The 18,833-nt window shown below is 44.6% G+C and overlaps 2 protein-coding genes and 1 long non-coding RNA gene across 5 annotated transcripts in view; 1 reads left to right on the top strand and 2 right to left on the bottom strand.

Moving 5' to 3' along the window:
- Positions 1-11,535, bottom strand: part of MFSD11 (major facilitator superfamily domain containing 11) — a 26,990-nt gene extending 15,455 nt beyond the window's left edge. The window contains exons 1-8 of the mRNA XM_077754954.1: positions 11,144-11,535; positions 10,542-10,597; positions 8,927-9,034; positions 7,686-7,765; positions 7,471-7,567; positions 6,206-6,264; positions 5,545-5,689; positions 80-120 (exon numbers count right to left, since the gene is read on the bottom strand). Of these exons, the coding sequence (XP_077611080.1) occupies positions 80-120; positions 5,545-5,689; positions 6,206-6,264; positions 7,471-7,567; positions 7,686-7,765; positions 8,927-9,034; positions 10,542-10,597; positions 11,144-11,239 (682 nt within the window). The 5' untranslated portion in view covers positions 11,240-11,535. The remainder of the gene's footprint in view (positions 1-79; positions 121-5,544; positions 5,690-6,205; positions 6,265-7,470; positions 7,568-7,685; positions 7,766-8,926; positions 9,035-10,541; positions 10,598-11,143) is intronic.
- A 173-nt stretch (positions 11,536-11,708) lies between these two features.
- LOC144224104 (uncharacterized) lies at positions 11,709-14,737 on the top strand. Of its 3 annotated transcripts, none has more exons than XR_013332914.1 (2): positions 11,709-11,942; positions 13,006-14,737. It is a non-coding gene; the product is annotated as an uncharacterized LOC144224104 (long non-coding RNA). The 3 variants fall into 3 exon arrangements; XR_013332913.1 differs by having other exon boundaries at positions 12,225-14,049; XR_013332916.1 differs by having other exon boundaries at positions 11,709-12,328; positions 13,006-14,049.
- The window catches only part of METTL23 (methyltransferase 23, arginine), a 4,743-nt gene continuing 234 nt past the window's right edge, over positions 14,325-18,833 (bottom strand). Inside the window, exons 2-5 of the mRNA XM_077754937.1 lie at positions 16,601-16,705; positions 15,118-15,355; positions 14,954-15,038; positions 14,325-14,710 (exon numbers count right to left, since the gene is read on the bottom strand). Coding sequence (XP_077611063.1) covers positions 14,542-14,710; positions 14,954-15,038; positions 15,118-15,355; positions 16,601-16,684 — 576 coding nt within the window. The 5' untranslated portion in view covers positions 16,685-16,705 and the 3' untranslated portion in view covers positions 14,325-14,541. The remainder of the gene's footprint in view (positions 14,711-14,953; positions 15,039-15,117; positions 15,356-16,600; positions 16,706-18,833) is intronic.

The raw sequence follows: 18,833 nt of genomic DNA, 5'->3' as shown, positions 1-18,833 counted from the left end.
GGTTTGGGGGGGGGGGGGGAGGCAAATGTCACAGTTGTCCCCGACCAGCTCTTGCATTTCAGACACAGAGAATACTTACTAAACGCATCTACTGCCTTCGCCATAGTGTTCTGGGCAGACCTAAAAACGTAAAAACAAGATATCAGTGATTTCCCCTGATGAGAACAAGAGTGAGATCACATTTTCCCTGACGTTTGTCAGAACGCTGTCCTCTACAAGGTCCGGCAAATATTTCCATTGCCGCACAATACGGGACCCTGTCCTTGCTTCAGACGACGGGGGGAAGGCATCTGAACACAATTCTCTCATATTCTCATATTAAGTTTACAGCTCACATCCACACACGTCCTATTCAGAAAAGATACCCCAGGAGGGACAGAAATCTCCCCCACCCTGCTACTTTCATACTGTAAAAACAACTTGTAAAACTTCAATTTCCCTCCACTCTACTTATTATTTTTTTAATGTTTATTTTTGTGAGAGAGAGAGAGAGACAGAGCATGAGCAGCGGAGGGGCAGAGAGGGAGACCCAGAATTGAATCTGAAGCAGACTCCAGGCTCTGAGCTGTCGGCACAGAGCCCGACGCGGGGCTCGAACCCACAAACCGTGAGATCATGACCTGAGCCGAAGTCGGACACTTAACGGACTGAGCCATCCGGGTGCCCCCACTCTGGTTACTTTAAAACTAAGTTCTTCAGTGTTAAAACTCTCCAAAAGCAACATACCACCAGTGCTACACAGCTGGGTGCAGGATAAGCTACGGGTTAAAAACGTGGGCTCTGGAGTCCATGTCGTGCTTTGCCATTTATTAATGGTATGGTTTTAAACAAGTTACTTCACGCCTCCGGGTTTCACTTTCCCATTTATAAAACAGGGACACTACCACTTAACTGGAAGAATTAAATGAGATCATGTAGTTCAAGGGTAGTTGTTTGCTATGATTACGGCAAAGATATTTTTAAGAGATTACATAAGTTACTCTACTGGCCAATAAGGTAATACCTACTTCTCTGGCATCTTAAAAAAAAATGATTTTTAATGTTTGTTTACTTTTGAGAGAGAGAGAGACAGAGCTTGAGCAGGGGAGGGGTAGAGAGAGAGGGAGACACAGAATCCAGCACAGAGCCCAACGCAGGGCTCCAACTCAGGAGCCGTGAGATCAAGGCCTGAGCCTAAGTCGGACACTCAACTGAGTCACCCATGGGTCCCCCATGTCTCTGGCATCTTCAAATTATAATTTTTTTTAAGTTTTTATTTCTTTTGAGAGAGAGAGATCAAGTGCGAGCAGGGGAGGGGCAGAGAGAAGAAGGAGAGAGGAAGAATCCCAACCAGGCTCCACATTGTCAGCACAGAGCCCGATGCAGGGCTCGAACCCATGATCATGACCTGAGCTTAAGTCGGCCGCTTAACCGACTGAGCCACCAGGCACCCCTTTAAACAGTTATTATTTACAAAAAAGAAAAAAGGAAGATAACTCATGGAGATCTAGTTGACTTACACAAATAAATTACTGATACAAAAAAGGTAGTCCATTGTAACCACAGGAAAACCTCTTTTTTCCTTGCCATAAAGCCACGTGCCCTGCCTGGAGGCAAATTCTCTTCAGATTCCACGGACCTGACAGTTGGCTGGTAGATGGATAGGCTCGGATGTAGGATTTCAGTACTTTACATTTCGGGCCCCAAATAAGTAGGAACTGATTTATATACTCTCTAGCCTGTTAAAATACAGTCGAGCCAGCCAGCACTCAGGTGCAAAGCAATGACATATTAAAGGAAGCCATTTCTGGTAGAATTGTGAAATAAGACAAACCCCAGGCCCTACGAGGAACGGAGGGGGCAGAGTGAGACCATTACTAAGCCCTCTCAACGCCCCCCATACCTTCCCATCTCATGCCCAGCCTACCTCTTTAAGGTCCTGACTCCGAAGGGTAGCAGAATGGGCCACCCCAAAACATGCTGCTTTAGGCACGAGAAAAATGGCACATGCGGGGACGGGCTTCCTCGGACCCCACATCTGCCTACTGACAGATGATCCAGAAGGGGCACAACTGTCATAAATCACCTCTGGAAGTTTCGTCACACAGGGAAGATGGATTTTGTCACAGATGGGAGACCAGACATCGACAGCTTGTCACACACTTATGACATCTCCTATCTACTCTTGCAAGGATCTGCTCCTCCTTCCGAAAAATCATTTACTCTCTCTTAAGAGGTCCTTTCCCTGTTTAGACGGTATTTAAAGCCTAAATTCTAAGCCAACCTGCGAAATTACTCATTTTCCCTTGGGTTTTCTTCAGATATACATGAGCGATACATGTTAATAAACTTCTGATTGCTTTCTTTTTCCTTGTTAATCTTTTATTACAGGGGTCCTAGCTAGGAACACAGGAGGGTGGAGGAAAATGATTTTTCGTCCCTACAACTTCAATGTTACCTTCTCAGCCTTCCCTGGCAACTCCATCTATAATTTCACCTGTATGTCGTACAAATTACATACATGTAACTACTATATCCTAGAATTGCAAGGCACCCCCGCCCCCCACCTCCAGCCCATACTTCTATATCCTATTTTAGATGTCTGTTTTCTAATATGGGATTGCTAAGAGGTACAGGATTCTTTGGAGGGAGGGTGATGAAAATGTTCCAATGTTGGTTGTCATAACGAACACGCCCTTTTGTGAATACACTTAAGTCACTGAGTTGTACAATTGAAATGGGTAAACTGTACAGCATGTGAATTATATCTCAATAAAAACTGGTTTTAAAAAAAAATTCTTGTCTAGGGACGCCTGGGTGGCTCAGTCGGTTAAGCGTCCGACTTCGGCTCAGATCATGATCTCATGGTTCGTGGGTTCGAGCTCTGTGTCGGGCTCTGTGCTGACAGAGAGCTCAGAGCCTGGAGCCTGTTTCGGATTCTGTGTCTCCCTTTCTCTCTGACCCTCCCCTGTTCACGCTGTCTCTCTCTCTCTCTCAGAAACAAAACATAAAAAAATTAAAAATTAAAAAAAAAATCCTGTCTCTCTTCTTTCTCACCCACTAGAAAGTAAGCTCTATCAACGCAGGACCATCTCTTTGTTCAATGAAATACTTTCCAAACCACGCCTGGAACGTAAGATATAAGAGATACTCGAGTACAGAGGGAAGAGAGGGAGGGAAGGGGGAAGGACATTCCCAGAGCTCACCCAGCTAATGTCCTCAGACGTGCAAGCTGAGCAGATGAGGACAACTGAGGGACAGGATGCCTAGCTGCCTTTCTGCGTCTTCAGATCTTCTGTAAGGCGTTTAAGTGGAACTGTTTAAAACTAGATCTTTTTTCCTTCAATGGCTTTTTTAACTTTTTTTTTTAAGTTTATTTATTTATCTTGAGAGAGAGCACAAGCAGGGGAGGGGCAGAGAGAGGAAGAGAGAACTTCAAGCAGGCTCTGCTCTGTTAGTGTGAAGCCGAAGGCGGAACTCAAACTCAGGAACCTTGAGATCATGACCTGAGCCGAAGTCAGACGCTTAACTGACGGAGCCCCCCAGGCGCCCCTCCCTCAGTGGCTTCCATCTCACCCAGAACCGGACCCCTGGCCTGCTGCAGACACTCCTACCCCCGCGCCCTCCCTGCGCTGAGCCCTCCGGGCCTCCCTGCAGCGCTGGCACTCATCACCCCTCTCTACCAGCTGGCCTTGGCAATGGCCACCAGCCGATTCTCCCTCCTCACCAGTCACAATACAAGGAGCCACCCAGCCCTCCCCACCCACCCCACCTTGCACTGACTTCCCAGCATTTCCTTTGCGGTGACATGCGTAGGGTCTACGCCCTGTCTATAATGAAGTCCCTCCGGACAACAGACTTCTCAGTCTTGCTCGCTGCTGTGTCCCTCAGCCTCGGACGGGGGCTGACAGAGAGGCTGTGCTGTTACAGAATAGAGACGAGGAAGCTTCAAGCTGGGGAGACGCTTCAGGAAGAGAATTGCTGAAGAGGCTGGTCAGTACTCCTCAGTGCTGCGCCAAAGCAGTCACACAATCCTCTTATCGGGGAGTTTTCTGGAAACAGGGAGGGGCCTGTTTGCACAGCACACACAGCTGACATCTGCTAAGTGAACAGGTGTTCAACTTTCACTGCATCTGTGGTGTTCACCTTCGTGGAATCTCCAGTATCTATCAGTTTATGCTTAAAAAATAATACGTGTGTATATGCAATTCACGTAATACGTACGTACTACGTGTGTATACAAATAGATACACAAACACACAGTCTTCAAGCCAAGGTCACACCTCTCTTTTGCTTTAAACAAACAGTGAAATACTGAATGCTTAATGAACTGATGACTGGAGAACGTTAGGCCTTTTTGGGATTAACAAGGCAGCACAGAATGCCCCGTGCAAACATTGTGACAATTCATGAAGAGGGAGAAGACGATCTTCACGATTTACTGATCCACAAACAAAGCAGAACGGGCCTGGTGAAGATCTCTCATTTCCCTTTCCTCTAACGTGGATGATACCTGCCGAGAAATCGTCTGTGGTGTTTTAGTTTTACTTGTAACTGAAATCTGCTCAAGTTTTTGGAAAAACACAAGGCCATTTACTTGTTTCCCACTTGGACCGCTCTGGAAAAGACCACCGTGTAGGTCAGCGCAAAACCAGGCGCCTCACGTAAGAGAACGGGTGGATGGCCCTGTTGCTCGCACATGCCACCCAAACAGGGGAATTTTAAGATTGGACCGGATAAACCGTAACTGAGGGCTAAGACTGTCTTCTATTTAACTTTATAAGCCTGTGTCTTTGCACATTAAAATACATAGGACGCTGGCTGAACTGAATGAGGAAACTGAGGCCCTGAGGAACTAGGGGATTATTGCTACCGTCCAGGGTCATATAACTCTTCAGCCGCAACCGGGGATTGGGCTCCAATCCCCCCGCTTTCTCCCTCCCTCTTAGGCCCCTCCCTTCCTTCTCCTCTTCCCTGCTTCCTCCCCAGAGCTACCCTTTATCTTCCTTCTCTAGGCTTTAAAACTCTTTCCTCAGGGCACCTGGCTGGCTCAGTCAGTACAGCCTGCGGCTTTTGATTTCAGGATCTCAGGGTCATGAGTTCCAGCCCCATATTGGCCATGGAGCCTACTCAAAACAAACCAACAAAAAAAAACCCAAACAACAACAAAACACATAAAAATAAAAACAAAACTTTTCCCTCATGTCTGCCTAGTGTTGGATTATCAGTTAGGACTATCAAAAGGTTAGTAATCCCAAGACTACCTCTACTCAAAATATATTTTCAGGGTACCCGGGTGGCTTAATCAAGTGTCCAACTTCGGCCCAGGTCTTGATCTCACGGTTTATGAGTTCGAGCCCCACATCGGGCTCTGTGCTGACAGCTCAGAGCCTGGAGCCTACTTTCGGATTGTGTCTTGGCCCCTCCCCCACCTGTGCTCTGTCTCTCTCTTACAAATAAACATTTAAAAAAACATATGTGTATGTACCTATACATATATATACACACACACATGCTCCCCCCCCCTTCCCCCCCCCAAAAGAAAGGAACATGCCAACTTCTTACTCATTGACTTCCAGCTCCTGGTCATCAGAAGACTCATCTTCTCCCAGGACATTTTCAGACTCTGGCTGCCGAATGAGAAAGAAGAGAACTGTGCCCACGAGGCTAATCACTGTCAGGGCAATAAACACTGTTCTTCGGTCACTCTCTGGAGAAAAGAAAAAGAAGAAAGCAGATAGGACCGACTGCGCAAACAATTCCAGAGTCTGTACAGCGTTCAGAGGCTGTTTATGATCGTCCAGACATTTCCTCGTTACGTGTCTACTTTACTGCATTGGTAAAAACCGCAAAGAACTAAATAGAATACCTCCAGCTTTGTCTTTCAGTTAAAGAGATACCAAGAAGCCAAAAGAAAAACAGTACAAGAATTTCTTTAAATCATACTCTTTAACCAAGGAAGCGCACAAAAGTCTAATGAGTGACTAGCAGGCTCATATGCAGCGTAACCTTCTTCTATACCTTGAGCTGTGGCTTGAAGCATAGGTCCCACACTAAAATCCTGGCTGAATACAATACAAGGAAAAACGTTACAAAAAAGTAAAATGTGAGAGGACTTAAGGCAGCAGGGTTCACTAGAATGGCTTGAACAAAGCAATAACAGATAGTTGTGTGGAACTATTATCCTTTGAACACGTCCAAATAAAGCAAAGTAGATAAAACAAACCTGATATGTGAGTCTTCCCTTGCCAAGCAAAATATATGTAGAGATTTCCAAAGAACAAGCTGGGGGAAGAAAAGGGAAAAGAGGATGTTGAGGACTTATTTCCATAGTTATAGTTTTTAAAGCAACGTTTCCATTGTTTGTTAAAAAGAAGGGGGCGGGCATATATAATTTTAAAAGTATCTACCTGCCTAGACCGTTTAAGAGTATCAACTCCACCTTGACCCTTTTCTGAAAATTGTCACTGACCCAGATGGAATTCAGTCTCCTTCCACGTGACAGTAACCTGAGTCAGAGCCTCCTTCAAAGACCTGACTGGCTCTGAAACATGTGACGTACTGCCACTCTGGAAAGGATTACTTGGAAACAAGTTTATGTTACTTCTCAAATCCTGGATTTTAAAGAATCTCAGAAGGAAAAAGATCCATGATTTAGTTACCTGCATCTAACAGAAACATTATTTAGCATACTTTCCTAGAGAACAAACTTTTGACTTATACTCCAGTTTCTTAACATACACCCCCCCTTACTCTAAACATGTGTTCGCGAAACCTTACCAACACCGCAATTTTGGGCAATATCCGTGAGGGTAAATCCTCAGGACAGAGGCCGTCATAGAGTGACTGTTTTTGCTTTTTACTTAGGAAACATATAACATGCTGGATATTGCTCAGTGTTGATATAATTAGTCTCGTTTTTGAATTTATTTTAGAAAATTTATTTAGTTTCTCAGTAATCTCTCTACCCGACGTGGGCCTTGAACTCACAACCCCAAGATCAAGAGGTGCACACTCTATTGACTGAGCCAGCCAGGCGCCCCTCACTTTTAAATTTTAATATACTTGTTATGAGCTATTAGGTGTAGCTCAGTGGGAAGGTGTGGTCTTTGGAATCCAGATAAGAATGGTTTAAATCAGATCAATTACTGCACTTTTAAGCCTGTCTTCTCATCTGTAGAAAAGAGATAATTCTTTCTAGTTTCATGAGGTGGTGAGGATTACTGAAATTCAGTAATGAAGCCAGCAGTCCCTGCCTGAAATATAGCAGATGCTAAATACATTATGGTTAATATTATTTTAGCCATAATCATGAGTTCCAATGAGGTAGGTCCATGCGTTTTATGTAATTCCATAAAATTTTATATTTGTATCATATGCAGCTAAGAACTTAAGTCATGTAACATGGAAGATCTGAATTTGCAATACAACAAAGACCTAGAAAATGGTGTGACAAAATAATTAAAGATTAAGCTCCAGAAGGATCATTACCTAGATTGTAAGAGTGCCCAGAAAATTCCACTGTTTCTCCCAATAGTGTGCTCATCTGAATTTATTGTCAGGCAATTTCCTTGCGCTGTCCAAAGCACTAAAAGTCAAACCAAAAGATTATCAAGAGAATGAAATCACTTAGCTTTACACACTAAACACATGATACTCTTAAATAAATCCCAGAAGACAGAGTAAATAAGCATGAAGATGCTTACCGGCAGCTGCGATCCCAATGAAGACAGAGGCCGTGTAGAAGGACCATGGGAAAGGCTGGATAAAAACGGCAATGTACATGCTAAAATATAACAGGTCAACGTATTACAGTCAAACAATACCTTAAATAGAATGCCAATTATGCCTTCTAGGAATCAATTTTGAGGATTCGCTCTTTTTCTTTTTTTTTTTAATTCAACCTGTAAAGGTCTTCTCCAGTGTTGGGAAAGAAAAGGGACAAATGTGACCTATTCATTTTTTTTTTTTTTATTTCTAGGAGAGAGAGAGAGGGAGAGAGAGAGAGAGACAGCGTGAGCAGGGGAGGGTCAGAAAAAGGGAGTCACAGACTGAAACAGGCTCCAGGCTCTGAGCTGGCAGTCAGCACAGAGCCCGACGCGGGGCTCGAACCCACGAACCGCGAGATCATGACCTAAGCGAAAGTCGGACGCTTAACCGACTAAGCCACCCAGGCGCCCCTATTCATTTTTATTTTAATATTTGAGAGAGAGAAAGAGGGAAAGAATGCGAGCAGGGGCAGGGCAGAGAGAGAGGGAGACAGAGAATCTGAAGCAGGCTCCAGGTTCTGAGCTAGTTGTCAGCACAGAGTCTGATGCGGGGTTAGAACCCACAAACCGCAAGATCATGACCTGAGACGAAGTCGGACACTTAACCGACTGAGCCACCCAGGCCCCCCGTGACCTACTCACGTCTTAATTTACTGTTTCAAGTTTGTAAGATCAGACACTTGAACAAAGGTTGGCAATCGGCCTTTGCCAACAGCTTAGCACATGCTAGGACTGTAGTTCTACAGCTCAGAAAAAAAGTTTAGCCATTTGAATTCCCGTGAATCAACTTGATATAAAATAAAATCATTTCATGGGACGTTCTTTCCAACTCTCACAGAGATTTTTGGATGCTATTTTTACTGACAGTAAAACAAAAGCAAATATGTACACATCCCAGGACATTAAAAGAACGTGGGCATCAAGGAAAGAACAAAATCCCTAAAATACTGCCTGTATTCTATTCAATCTAAGTCAGTGGATTCTTTTTTTTTTTTTTTTTAAAGTAATTTCTACACCCAGCGTGGGGCCTGAACTCACAATCCCAAGATCAAGAGTTGCAGGTCTACCGACTGAGCCAGCCAGATGCCCCCAAATCAACAAATTCTTTTCAAATATTACCTTCCTATGAGAGGTGCTGAAGGTATTTGGATTAAATGAAAGAAAATCATACTACTCACCTGTAAAATAAACCACTTGCAAACATAGAGAGCTGAGGTCCTACAATGGCAACCACAGACGGCGTAATCAAATTTGAAGCTGAGAACACTCCATAAATAATCGCCATGCTGTACACAGAACACATAAAAGGAAAAAACAAAACCCTTTGAATCACTGTCTCAAAAGTGCACTTTTTCAAATCTACTTAAAGTGTGTAGATGTTTTTTCCCTTAAGCATTCATTCCTTTAGTCACAATTTATAACACTTCTATCGTTAAGCTGAATCTCATAATAAAGTTTTCGCTTACACAAAATCTTGGGAGTCTCATCAAATTTCTTTGAATCAGCTTGTCTTGGACAGTATGTTTTTAATGCACTGGCAAATTATAATAAAAGCTAGCAGTGTGCCAAGTTTTTATATATCTTTTCTTTATTAAACCTGGCAGCTCTGGGAAGATAGTATTAGCATTATCCTCATTTTACAGAAAACTGAAACACCGGAGACTTAGGTTATTTGCCAAAAGTCCAGCTGGATATAGCTAGTGAGTGGTGGCCCCAGGACCCCATGCCTGGAAAGCTCATTCCAGAGATCCCAGTCAACCAGGCTGCTCTATCAACTTAGCTTACAACTCCTGGCAACCGCGTAAAATTTCACTGTTATATAAATAGCAAGCACAGAGTTACCACTTGCTTAAAGTAGAACTTATTTAACTCAATCTAATGGCCTCACTTGAACACCATTTAGCCACCGCAGACCCAGCCCTGGTACACGTGTCCTGCGGCAAAGTTTGACTAAAACCATTTGGAGGGTCCTGAATTCATTTACTAGCCTCTCCTTATAAACCCAAAGTATATTATTCTTTGGCTCCCATGAACCTCTCAAAAAGCAAACGTTCTTTGGAAAGTACACGAAGACAAAGCTCTGCAAAATACCGTGGTATCATGAATCACTTAGAAAAACGGCCATTAACACCGCTTTATTCTCAACTATCACAAAGAAGATCAGTTTGGGAGAGGGAATGAAGAACCAAATAAGACTTAGGGGGGAGGGGGTGTTGGTCATCATCTGAGAGTCAATTACAGAGAAATTAAGAAGCCCATACGTGTTTCTATCCATACGCGTTACATTCCCGGCTTCGATCACAGCGAAGGCCTTTCTGTTTCATTTTCTTCTAAGACTGGGACAAAACGCCTTGACAAAAATCTAAAAGCTCCTGATGTCAGCATGTCAATCATGCAATTACAAAACCAGGAGGACCAACCGTTTCAAGAGCCCTAAAGCATCCTCGGTGTAGGATCAAGGGGACGTCACGACAATCCTGGAGTGCTTATCAAATGCCGGGCACCGTGCCAAGAGCTCTACGCGCATCATCTGGGCAAGGAGACTGGGCTCACGGAAGTAACTTGCCTCACGTAACGCGGTGATTAAGGCATGAAACCAGGATTTCAGACCTACTATGTAATTCTACCTGAAACCTAGATTCATCACCTTTATTCTATGACGTTCCCCCAAAGAGCCCAGGTATAGAGAAAGAGCAATCACTACCGATTCGATTACCATGCGTTTGCAGGAGATTCTAAGATTCAGGTAACGACTGTAGTATATAAAACAAAACCAATCATACGGTACGATACCTGGTATAGCCACTGCCGTGAAAGTCTGTGCTATTTAAGCTCCTGATGACCGTTTGCTGTGTGGAAGATAAAAGCTAATCAATGAGAACATTTTGCAGCCTCCCTCCCCATCCCCACCAAAGCTGGTCTCCAAGAACTGAGAATGGAGTACTCAGGAAAATAAAATCCAGGAGCTCAATGCTTGAATACTGTAAGCCAACTATGAGAGGAAAAAAAGGGCTACAAAACAGGAAAAGGCAAACCGATGACAGGGAAGGGGGTACAGATCAGCTGTAACTATGTCTTGGGTTTGTTTGTGTTTTTTCTCAATTCTCCCAGTACTAACGCAGACCTTAATATGGACAAGAAATAACAGGTCAACCTACAAACTCCAAGTCAGATCAGAGGAAGAAGCCGTGCTCTTGAACACGCCATCCCGACACAGTATTAAGGCACGTCTGACACATCAAATTAAACTCAAGCATAAAAAACGAGGAAGGGTAGGGGAGAAAAATAAAAGGTGCGACTTAAGCACGCTGTCCGATGTAATTAGCGTTTATTATCATTTTTTGGAATGCGTTACGGTAGGCACTTCAAAGGAGGGAGAGCAGATCCCGACTCACCGCCACATTTCCACAAGTTTGAAAGGCGGTGAACATAAACATAAAGGCGATCCCTAAAATAATAATGTTGAAAAGCTTTTTGGATTCCGGGGACATTTTGGCTCAACTCTGCCGGAGGTCAGCAGCGGCCCGGGGCGGTCAGCTCTCCTCGGGGCGAACCCGATGACAATCCTGGCGAAGGAAAGGAGGCGGTGAGAAGAGCAGACGGATCCAGGAGCAAGGTGCCGAGCTGTCAACTTCAGTTCTGGGGTCAGAATCCCCGGCCAAGGGTGAAATTCTCCCCACGCGCAGTCAGGGCATTCCTAGGGTCCGATCCGCGCACGGAAGAGCCCAGCACCCCGAGAAGTGCCAACAACGCCGGGGCTCCAGGTTGAGGCGCCCGCAAGGGGGATTAGGGGNGGCTACAAAGCGGAGCCCAGCGAAGGAGTCGGGAACTGCGGGAGGGAGCCGGGAGGCGACGGAGCGGCGTCTCAGAAGGCTGGAGACAGCGGGGCAAACGGGGGCGGGGAGAAGAGGCACCCCCTCTGACCGAGGCCAGAACCTCCGGCGGAGGTCCGANGCCGCTCCAAGTCCCGGTCCCGCACCCGCTCGAGGTCGCGGTCCACCTCGAAGTCCAGGTCGGCGCGAAGATCGAAGTCCAAGTCCTCGTCGGTGTCCAGGTCGCGATCGCGCTCCCGGTCCAGGTCCAGGTCCAGGAGTCCGCCGCCCGTGTCCAAGAGGGAGTCCAAGTCCAGGTCGCGCTCCAAGAGCCCCCCCAAGTCTCCCGAGGAGGAAGGCGCGGTGTCCTCTTAAGCAAATGGTAATGTCCCGTGGGGATCCGAGACCCACGACCCGAACGCAAAGATGGGGTTCGCGGTAGTCTTTGATGAGCCGTGGTGATGGAAGAGGGGCTCCCGGCGTCGGGAGCGCTGCTGGGAGCTAACTCGGCTTCGGGCGTAGTTCGGAACAGCGGGGTCTGCAGAGAGGATGTGCGTGGAGCTTAGATAATAAGTGGCTGTTTCGTGAAACTGTTTGAGACCTATTGATGAAAATGACTATTTCTTGCTGTTTTTATCCAACGTCTGCATTTTCCCCTTTAAAGCTGCGGTCTCCTGTTTGATAAAAGAATATTGGCCAGTATTGCAGATTTTAACTGATTTGGCTGATCCTCCAGGGACCAGTTTCTGTGGGCGTGTATTGGAGCAGGTTTGTCTTTAAATGTTAAAGATGCACTATCCTCTTAGAGAAAACAATCAGTTCAACTATTGTTGTGCTGACTGGGACTTCATATTCTAATGGATGTGGCAAACGAATTGCAAAACGGAGCAATGAGCTTTTGGAACCCCCAAAAAGTTCACAGGTACTGCACTGGGTGGGGAAAGGATAGTGTGTCTTTAACTCTCAAATTGTTTGGTCCTATTTTTTAAAAAGGAAAGGGCCCTAAGTAGCTCGAGACATATAAAGTCTTTATTCTCTCAATTGCCAAATGTTTCATTTGAAAACGAAACATCTTAAAATAGACTGATTTTCTGATTTCAAGTTTTGGTTTGGATAATTTCCCTTTTTTTTTTTTTTTTTTTTATTTTTTTAATTTCTTTTTTTTTTTTTTTTCACCCCCTCCCCTTATTTTTCACCTTGGTTATTTGGCCAACATTGCCTAAACACAAATTTGTAAAAACGGATGGTTAGCCTCTGTGAAAATTTCCTAATTGGGCCTTAAAAAAAAAAAAAACCACTGACAATGGCCAGGTGGAACCTTTCCGTAACCTACTTGTTTCACCAGAGCCTTAGTAAGCACATGCCTGAAACTGAAACCATGTGCGCTCTCTCTCCCCCATCACAGTGAGGGAAGGTAAACTGAACTGTTTTCTTTTCAAACCTAGATGTGTCGACAAGCAACGTAACTAAAAGGAAGACTTGGGGGAAAAGGACCACAGCTCAGTCCATCCGAGAGAGTCCTTGGAACAAGCAACTGGCTATTGAAAAGGTTATTTTGTAACATTTTGTCTAACTTTTTACTTGTTTTAAGCTTTGCCTCAGGTGGCAAACTTCATTTTATGTGCCATTTTGTTGCTGTTATTCAAATTTCTTGTAATTTAGTGAGGTGAACGACTTCAGATTTCATTATTGGCTTGGATATTTGAGGTAAATTTTCCTTTTTGTTTATATAGTGCTGACTTTTTTTGTTTGAAATTAAACAGATTGGTAACCTAATTTGTGGCCTCCTGACTTTTAAGGAAACTGTGCAGCCATTACACACAGCCTAAAAGCTGTCAAGAGATTGACTCAACATTGCCTTCATTCCTTAAAATTAAAAAGCTACAAAAGTTGGTGTAAATTTGTTTGTATATGTTATTTACCTTCAGATCTAAGTGGTAAATCTGAACCCAAATTTGTATAAAGACTTTTCAGGTGAAAAGACTTGATTTTTTGGAAGGATTGTTTACCAAACACAATTCTAATCTCTTCTCTTGTGTATTTTTGTGCACTAGGCGCAGTTGTGTAGCAGTTGAGTAATGCTGGTTAGCTGTTAAGGTGGCGTGTTGCAGTGCAGAGTGCTTGGCTGTTTCCTGTTTTCTCCTGGTTGCTCCTGTGTAAAGCTGCCTTGTCGTGCAGAAACAAATGGCTGTCCAGTTTATTAAAATGCCTGACAACTGCACTTCCAGTCACCCGGGCCTTGCATATAAATAACGGAGCATACAGTGAGCACATCTAGCTGATGATAAACACACCTTTTTTTTTCCTCCCCTCCCCCCCCATGGTAAATCTGATCATCTTCATGTATGAACTTAAATATGGAAAATGTTAAGGAAGCAAATGGTTTGTAACTTTGTAAGTACTTATGACATGGTGTATCTTTTGCTCATGAATATTATGTACTATAACCATTGTTTCTATAGTTTAATTAAAACGTTTTCTTGGTGTTAGCTTTTCTCAGAATATGTCTTGGTCTTTTTTCCCCCTATGTTTGAAAGACCTGTGCAATTATCTTTTGAACTGTTACTGACTGTTAAAAGTATGAAAGTGAAATGTTTAGTGGTTGACTTTTTTTATCATAAGTTAAAAGGTAGAAATGCCATCTCTGCACCCACTACCCCTAAATCCGTGCTCTCAGGTAGCACTTTCTGGAGGTTGTGGGTACCCCTTTCTGTCATAGTCTAATATGTGTCCTATTCTTGTTGATTTTTAAAGAAAATCCAAGTCCTTTTTCTTACAGGTGTTTATTTTTTTCATGGCTTTGTAACCCATGAGTGTTGTCCAGGTGGCCCACCACAGTCTTTTAAGCCCAACAGATCTGACCATCTTCAAATCCAATGCTTGTACTCCCAAGAAGCTAAAATGGTCCCAGTCCTAATTGGCATGCCAGGTTGCAAATCAGTATTGACACTGTCCCAGAACAGCCTGTGTGTAGGTGTAATTCAGAGACTGTCCTTTTTTGCAAAGGAGATAACCAGCATTTCAACAGTATGTCTTCCTGGGAGAGCAGATTCTGCTATATCTTCCTTGTCTGCATCAAAAGACTCCAGAGGAATGTGGACACATTTCATATCCCACTTGTAGAGCAAAGCTTCAAGTGACCAGTCAGCACTGAAAAATAAATTGTTTTTTTTGAAATCGTGCTTTTCCTGTTTTGCTTCAGATACGTTGCATTTTATTTTTAGTCTTTTTTTAAATGTTTGAGACAAAACATGAGCAGGGGATGGGGGGAGAGAATCCAAGCAGGACCCGAATATGTGAGGCTCGATCTCCTGAGCTGTGAGATCATGACCCATGTGGCAATCAAATTCAGCCCTTAAGAAAACAGACTAAACCAGGATTGTGCGGGCTTACCTTCTTACCTGGTAAGTAGACCACAGTTGGACCTTGGGGTTCTTTTGCATCAAAAAGTATACGGTAGTTAAGATGTCTTCAAAGTCTGGGAAGAAAGGGCTTCCTTAATAGAACTTAACATCCCCTTCAGCCAAATTTACTGTTGAAGAGCTGAAAATGCTTACCTTCTGGTTCAAAGAACACATCAGATGCAAGAATAATGTCTTGTGGTGGCAGAGCCAGCAGGTCCTGGCACATGTGGCCCCACGTCAGTCCCACGATGCGCACCTGTGGCAGGCGGTTCATTTCACAGCTCCGACGGCAGATTTCTAGGCAGTGAGGCAGCTCCGAACTATCAGACAGTGTTACTTCAGCGCCACATTTTGCAGCCATAATTCCTGGAAGGCTTACTCCGGCTCCAATCTGAGGAATTTAAAAGCTAGCATTTCAGAAATGTTCCTTAGCATTGCAGGGAAGTTGTGACATTAGTTGCCCTAAGTACAAGGTCAGGGAGTTGAGTATATTCTTGAGCTTATGTCTATAAAATGTCCCGTGATTAAACCCTCCTTGAGGAAGTGACACTCAGGCTTTTGGAGTTGTAGAAATTAATTGGTGAGGTCTCTTCATTGGGTTGAGAGGTTAAGTCCCACACAGGGCCCTAAATTTTGCAAGTGACAATATTGCTTCCAACTTGCCACGTGGATCTCTGGCAGTTCTATTGCTTAATATGCCTAAGGCAGTTTGGACACTAGTGTCCTTTAGTTCTCTTAACAGTCCATAAAGGAGCTCCTAATTATATGGGACACTGGGTCTCTAGAAGCTTGATGGGTGACTTAGCGCATACATAGCCATTCTGGCTGTTCCTACCAATTGTAGCCCCTTGTATGTGGCTAAAGCCCACAGATCTGCAACAGGGTTCATACTAGAGGGAATTTTCCAGTTGGGCCTTTGAAGAGACGCGTCTTAAGCACACTAAGTGATAACCAAGGAATGCCTTTGGCTATTTGGTTGAAGCACAAGTTTCCCATTTCCCAGTTTTAAGGACAGATGGGGAAGAGTCTATCTGAACGTCTACAAATTGGCCAGATACAGTATGCCAAGTGCCTTCACCCACTCATCTGCGTGGTTTTGCAAAAGCTCAGAGGTTCCTAGTAAATTTTGGATTTTTCTTCAGCCTTTGGGTTTAAGCATTGTACCATCTCTGTAAATTTGACAAAGGTTTATTTCTCTAAGCGGTTAGCAATCCCAAGTCGAGTAGAGTGATCAGAAAGAGTATAGGACATTTGAGATTTCCAAAAATGGAAAGGGCCATTTTTTGGGAGACTGCACAGGTCACAGGAGACCCTGACTGCGACACCCTGGAGAGATGGCCTTAGGGATTGCTTTCGATACCAAGATTCTAGAACTAAAATTAGTCAGTGAGCTTCACTTAGAATAAGGGTCAGCAAACTGTAAAGGGCCAGAGGATAAATATTTCAGTCTTGCTGGGTCTCCTGGGGTCTCTGGTACATGTCCCTTTTTCAAAAACAACTTAAAATGGAAAAGGTATTCTTAGCTCACATAACTTACAAACTGGCCAAATCATCCAATTTTAAAGTATTGAACAAAAGCCAGTAACCAGCACATAGACAAAATCTAGGAGTTTTGGAAGCCTCAGGGCGCTTGTACCTCCAGGACAGCCTTGCCCCGCAGAGATCTTCTGTGAAACCACAGGTACTGAGCCAGGACCACCGCACAGGGCCAGACGTACATTCCATACTGGAGATGCAGGACCTGAAAAGAATGTTTTGTAGGCCAAAAATAACTCCTCTGCTGGAAGTTGGAATATTTATTTTTACAGCAATTACGGAGTGCCTGACGCTGGCATCTATTACAAAAATGACAGCTCCCTGCTGTAAAGTTCACATCCTCTGGGGCATATAAAACTGCAATACCACAGGATAGCCGCTCTTCATACACTCCTTCATCCAACAAGCATTTATTCAGGGACTGAGTGACTTTGTGGGCTGTGGATGTAAGGCTCATGGAATATACCAGATACACACATACAGACCCTACTGGGAAGAGACAAGCCACAAGTAAGCAAACGTAGTTTTGGTGGGTGATAATTCTAACAAACAACAAAACCAGATGATACGAGAGTGGTGGGGGCGGGGAAGAATGGGGAGACAGCGATCACAGGGTGGCCGTCTTAGATAGGGAGAGGGAATGATTCAGGCAAGGGTCCGGGACCGCAGAGAGCGCCCAGAGCAAGGGCACGGGGGCTGGGGACAGGGTTGTGGTAGCACAGAGGTCAGAGGGAAGGCAGAGACCGGACCTGCGCGTGGTCTTAAAGGCCAGAGGAAGTTTAGCTTTTATTGTTAAGTGCGGTAAGAACGTATCAGAGGATTATAATCACAGGCAGTTTGGTAAGCTCCTGGGAAACAGGCTAGGGAGACATTCCAGAAGAGGTCTGAGAGCAGCTCAGTTCTGGGATTAGGTAGGCAGGTAGCATACAGAGCCTTTGGAAAGGCCTAGAATTACGAGCGAGCAGTGTTAGGGAAGCAGATTACATGGCCCACGCCTTTGGAAGGAGCCTGCCTGAGTTCAGGCTCCAGATATGTAACTTACTACCTGTGTGACCTCACCTGTTATTCAACCTGTCTGTGCTTCAGTTTCCTCCACTGCAAAACACTATCTCATAGGGGTGCCTTGGAAGAGCCACCGCAAACTCAGTACAGTGCCAGGCACAAAATAAGCACACAAAGTGGGCGGTTATTAAAAAGACTGCAAAACCGCAAGTCTTTCTGTTGCACCCTTTCTGCAAGGGCGTTGAAGCGGTCAAAGTACCAAAGGTGAAGGAACTGAAGATCGGAACTCAATCATTCAATAACCTCACCAAAATTTTAGTGCCTGAAACATGCTAGGCACTGGTTCTAAGTGTGAATAAAATGCCTGCCCTGGGGGTGCCTGGGTGGATTAGTCGGTTAAGCGTCCGACTTTCGCTTAAGTCATGATCTCGCAGTTCGTGGGTTCGAGCCCCGCGTCGGGCTCTGTGCTGACTGCCAGCTCAGAGCCTGGAGACTGTTTCAGAATCTGTGACTCCCTCTCTCTCTGACCCTCCCCTGCTCACGCTGTCTCTCTCTCTCTCTCTCTCTCTCCTAGAAATAAATAAAAACATTAAAAAAAAAACAAAAAACATAAAATGCCTGCCCTGGTAAATTCTACTCAGGCTACATTAAAGGGCTTCTGATCACAGCAGTGAGTTAGCAGATCGGGATGTAAAGGGGTCTATCGTCTCATGGGGTACATCTTCACCTCCTAAATGCGGGAAGCAATCAAGTGGGTATTTCAACGTGAAGGCATTTGAAAGCTCTTAGAAACGGGTTTCACTCAAGACTCTACCTCCTCTTACGCCATTTTTCATCTTTAAAATAGCGAATTTGAGTGGGGGAGGAGCAGAGAGCGGGAGAGAGCACCCCAAGCAGACTCTGAGCTGAGATCACCACCTGAGCCCAAATCAAGTCAGACGCCCCTCCACAGTGTTTTGTTAAAATCAAAACACTGCCACGTCGAAAATGCTTCGAAAAAACGGACGCATAAGGTATTACTATTATTACTGAGAGTTTGGGGGCAGCTGTAAGCTGAAAAGAACGAGTGCCAACCCGTTTGGATTGGGAGGGTAGAGTTTATTTGGATAGGGAGGGTAGACTTGCCGGTCCTAGACAAAGCTGAATGAAGAAGCCCTTCAACAAGATCAAAGGAAGTCCTCGGAGTCCAAAATGTCACTTTTCCGGCAGGAAATATTTGATGCCCAAGGCTCTCTTCCTGGCAGGGCCCCCAAGTTTCTTACTTTGAGACTGCCAAAGGGCTTCCCACCACAAACCTTCCCGCTCGGAGGCCCTTCCTTCGGCAGGGTGGT

This window comes from Crocuta crocuta, unplaced genomic scaffold (genome assembly GCF_008692635.1).
Source record: "Crocuta crocuta isolate KB4526 unplaced genomic scaffold, BGI_CrCroc_1.0 scaffold50, whole genome shotgun sequence".
Lineage (NCBI taxonomy): Eukaryota > Metazoa > Chordata > Mammalia > Carnivora > Hyaenidae > Crocuta > Crocuta crocuta.
This window is presented reverse-complemented; position numbering and strand designations above follow the sequence as displayed.